The sequence below is a fragment of the Atta colombica genome, unplaced genomic scaffold (genome assembly GCF_001594045.1).
Source record: "Atta colombica isolate Treedump-2 unplaced genomic scaffold, Acol1.0 scaffold189, whole genome shotgun sequence".
In the NCBI taxonomy this organism is placed as follows: Eukaryota; Metazoa; Arthropoda; class Insecta; order Hymenoptera; family Formicidae; genus Atta; species Atta colombica.
The window spans coordinates 2,910,528-2,915,510 of record NW_017259281.1 but is presented as its reverse complement, the minus strand read 5'-3'; the positions used below and the strand labels follow the sequence as shown (position 1 = coordinate 2,915,510).

The window sequence follows — 4,983 nt, the reverse complement described above, 5'->3', positions numbered from 1 at the left end:
ATATATATATATATATAGCATATTTTATAATTGTAGGACGAATATAAATATTTGATCCTCTTTCATTTATTAATAAGACATAATTAGAATTTCATTGATATAGTTTAATATATAATTTATGCTATCATACACGGATTAGTAGCGAAAAAATTGATTTATTTCGATGTAAAATAAGTTTTCTATAATAAACTATAACTTAAATCTTAGCTGTAAGTCTTAGCTGTTTTAAGTCTTAAGCTGTAAGAAATTCACTAATCACAGTCAATTCTTCTCACGTTCGGCTGTTGATTGGTCAATTTCTTACGGCTGAAGCTTAATGGCTTAATGTAGAAAGTCTATAACACAAGAAAAAGATTTATGTGTTTGCTTCCGATTTATAATCCAATATGACTGCAAAAAGAGGAGCCCTTAAGAAGATTTTTAAAAGAAGGAAGAAGAAAGAATAACGCGATAGACGAATAGTTATATATCTTCCAATTCAATTTTTTGAACATAAGGAGCTGCACACAATCAAAGAAATAGGAAACAAAGGAAAATAAGATTATTAACTTATCAGAAACTATATATTGCATGTGCAAGTTTCTGATAGGTTGAGATTCTTATTCTCCGTTCTCTATTCTTTTAATTTTGTGCAGTCCCTAAAAGTTGCTCATTTATTTGTTTGAATACTGATCTTGTAAGAAGTTATAGATCATTCACGATTGCAACCCGCATTGATACACGCGGAGCCACACTGAAAAAGCCAGCGAGAATTTTACATTATGCGTTGCAATAGACATTGCTGACGAGAGTATTGGTTACTGCCGCGTTGATAGTGGAAGATGTATTAAAGGAATCGTTGCGGATGGAAATAAATAACAGCAACAAAGCTGGCACGACAAATGTATGGCGATGAGTACGTGTAGAGTATGAGTGTAATATAAATGATATCTCAGAGTATAAAGGGGAGAAATAAAGGTAAAGGTGGGCAGAGCACATGAAATTGACAACACATTTCCCAAAAAGATAATTATACGATACCCTGTCTTTGTACGTGTCTTCACATTCTTTCTGAAAACAAATGGAATCATTGAGAGATTCGAAGGTTTACCGAACCCTATAAGAGACTACTTTAACACGCTGGGCTGTACAAAGCGGAGATTGAAACCAGTACATAGGATATTCAGTAAATTGTAATACAATCAACTTAAGAAAGCTATTTCTCGTAAAAAAGAAACGTTTAAAAGAATACAATAATTTGTTTAAATTGTGTAGTTTTCAAGAGAGAGACTACTTTAAATATAAAAATGTATTTATTCGACTATATGTTGGTACTAATATGTTGAATATCTTGTAACAATTAATTACAATTGAAGTAATATCGAATTTTCAATGCTAGAAACATACCATTGTGTTCGCAATTGTTGTATTTCATTATTTCGAAAAATTATTACTATTTATAGTTAATAAATTATTATCAGTACTATTTTTTCAGAAATTACGCAATCAAAAACTAAAACTTGATAAAAAATATTTATCGAATATCTTTTAATCATTTTTTTCACAAGAAATTGTTTTCTTATTGATTATATCATAATTTATTGAATATTCTGAAATTTCATCGAGTTAAGATTTGGATATCGTAGGCATGCAACAATGATCCTTACGTTTATCCGTGAGTAAATGAAATGCGATAATCGGCATAAGGTTTTTTCTCGCATATCTGTAACATCGAAAATCGAACTCAACGAAATTATATCGGTTTCAATTCTCATTATAAAGAGAAATTATACAAGATATCCCCTAGTGTAAGCAACCTCTTTCATTCCTTAAAATTGAAGAAGATAGATGTTATAACAAGTGAAGTTTACATTTAATAATTTCTTCTTTGTTTTAAGAAATAAAAGGGATAGTTACATATGCTGAAACAATAAAATGTTGCATACTATGTAAAAAACTATAAATATTTCATATTTGTAACCTTTAGAAATTCTATCAATTAAAATTATTATGTTCTTGCATATAAACTCCAGATATACTCATAATGTTCTGCTTTTGGTGAAATCAATATTTCTGCAGAAAATTATTTGATATGTTCAATTTGAATTTATTATTTAATTTCAATTTATTCCATTAAAACTTGTAAACATTAATAATCTCACACACTTTTGTAATGATTATACATTATTCTATTTAAAATTAAGCGAAAATGTGAAACCTACTAGTTTAACTAGTTAGCTCGCGTATAGATATACAAAGTAACCCATCGTTGCGCGAACACTTGGCGCGAGACACTACTGTGTCTCTTGATTCCATGTTTAAAAATTAATTGGTTGAGAAAAAGTTTTCAACTTTTACTATTATAAACAATTTAATAATTACATTTTAAATAAAATTCTAAAAAAAAATTTGAAGACATATTTAAAAAAATAAAATTGATATTTTCTTTTTCTTTCTTTAATAATCTTCAATGTTTAGAGATTAGAAAAAATATTCATTAAAAGATTCAAAATTCCAACAATGAACTTCCGTGCATTTTTTTAAGTGCAGCCAATATAATTGAAGTTATAACAACATAAAAATTTTATGCATGATATACATTACGTCCAGACATGCTGAAAACTATTGAAAAAATTATCAATTTTTATCAACATTATTCTTCTATTAGCAATTAAATGTATTTATGCCATTACTATCCTGCTCATCAAATTATCAAATTATAATTCTAACTTTAATTTATGAATGTTATTTGTTAAGCTAAATCATAAAATATCCAAGATTCTTAATAATCAGTACATTTTTATTAATAAATTGAAAGAAATATGAAATTGAATTAAGAAAAAGGAAAAGATAAATAACGTACTTCTCGTATTGTGAGTGTATGTGACATCATCTGAATGTTGACCTGGGACTGACTGGTGGGTAGATTGTCTGTTGAACGTGATCTGGCCAACGATCGGGACCCTGTCAGGACGCTCTTGCTCTTAAGAGCCATTTCTGTGCGCAGAAATACTCGCGATATGTATGCTGAGCTGAGCCCACGTATCCCAAAAGCGGTACGCAAAAATTTAGCAGGTGTTACCTGTGAAAATTAATGAATTATTTTCAGCAGCGTTTCTCATAATTAAATCCTTGTAAGATAAAATATCTAAACTTCTAAGTAGAATATTATTATACATATGTATGTATTTAAATATACATATTTTAAAATCTAAAATAATGATTTAAAATATACATATTTTAAATCATTATTTTAGTTCATATTTGAAATTTTTATTAAAGAAGTATGGATCACATCTCAAAATAATATCAAAAATATAAAAATTTCATAGATTGTTTTATCATTATGTCTGAATATTTGTGTAAAATTTGAACATAATTCTCTTATTATTTTAAAAGTTATTTAATTTTTCGTTAATCTTAATTTTTATATAAAATCGCGTTTTGCAATACTTATTTGATGAAGAAATAATACTAAGAATTAAATCAAATTTTAAACACATATTGATCAAACAATAATAAATATTCGTGCAAAAGTTCATTTACATTTACTTGTTCGTATTTAAAATTTATTGATCTAAAACTACAGAAAAATGTGGTTATTTTGCATAAAACCATTATAAGTCAAATTAAGATTGTTTTGTTTTTTTTTTTGTAATTTTAGGGCTAATATTATTCAAAATTTTTTGAATGATATTGATTGATATCAGATTATTTTATCTAACACTTGTTTGATACTTTTAGCTGATATAATATAGCCAAAACATCCTTAAATACAAATATGTTATTCTTTCTCTTGTTGTCTAATATGTCTTATAGTGTATTAGTTTTTTTGTGCTTTTCAAATTTATTTCTTATGTTATAATTATTCCGTAATCTAAACACAATTTATTTTGTTACTTACTGGCATTTGTCTGCAGAACTTTGATAGAGCGGCATCTATCCCATTCTTCGAAATCTCATTCATCCATTCGGAATTCTGCGGCGAAGAATGCTTATAAAATAATAAAACTATAGCCATAGCTACCCGATAAAAGACCTGAAAGCAAAACAATTGATAATTTAATTAAATTATTAAAACAGTACTTTATAACAAATCGCGTCCAAAAATATGTCCAAAAAGAACAATTTTATCTACTACTCTCAAAAATGCTTGCAAAACAACTTTCTGTTGGCACTGAGTCAAATGTCAAATTTAACATTTGTCCTATTCCTAGAATATAAGTGCATTGCTCAGTACACATAACGCGCGCATGATCTTTATCTGTCGGTTGGGTAAACGCCAATTTTTCTCACTCTCATAAGTGCGATAGATGGATGGTTTCACGTGCTGTTCTTTGACTGGTTCCTTGAATGCATAACAAGAAATAAAGTTCGGAATTTTCCGGTTGGCGGACGGTTCAAACCAGTTTGGACTCGGAATTCATGATAATCGAATGATTCTAACAATTCTTCAAACTTTCTTCTCAAAATTTAAATTATTCGAATTTTCTTTGCTATCTTTATTTGCTAATTTCTTTATTTGTAACTGTCTATTGTAAAATAAAGAATACAAATATACATTTGTTTCACTTTCTAATTTGTAATTTAATGTGTGCTAAGGAAATCAGTATCTTCTTATGTCTTTGATCGTTTTTCTTTGCAATGAATATTGTATTTTCATATGAATTTTTAATATCTAAACGATTTAAATAAATTTAAACTTTTAAATATTATTGTTCAAATGATTTGATCAATTGCGTATCAACTATACGAATTGTTAATTTAAATTTGAAATTCGAATTTTTAATTGGCAAAATGTACATTTCGTGAGTTGAATATAATTTATAAAAATTATTCATAGAGTTACCGATCAGATCTAAAATACAAACTCACTTTAATGCCTTCATGAAGAAAACAGTCCATAACCCTGACTAGATGTTGAAATGGAAGAAGTTGAAGAATCCACCAGATCCAATCCATGTAGATTCTTTCTGCTCTTGAACCAGAGCAATGCCTCGCTAA

General features: G+C 27.9%; 1 protein-coding gene across 1 annotated transcript in view; it reads right to left on the bottom strand.

Moving 5' to 3' along the window:
• Positions 1-4,983, bottom strand: part of LOC108686785 (TBC1 domain family member 24) — a 28,347-nt gene that overhangs the window by 5,470 nt on the left and 17,894 nt on the right. Inside the window, exons 5-8 of the mRNA XM_018192254.1 lie at positions 4,855-4,983; positions 3,884-4,018; positions 2,843-3,061; positions 1,021-1,050 (exon numbers count right to left, since the gene is read on the bottom strand). The exon at positions 4,855-4,983 is cut by the window's right edge and continues 6 nt beyond it. Coding sequence (XP_018047743.1) covers positions 1,021-1,050; positions 2,843-3,061; positions 3,884-4,018; positions 4,855-4,983 — 513 coding nt within the window. The remainder of the gene's footprint in view (positions 1-1,020; positions 1,051-2,842; positions 3,062-3,883; positions 4,019-4,854) is intronic.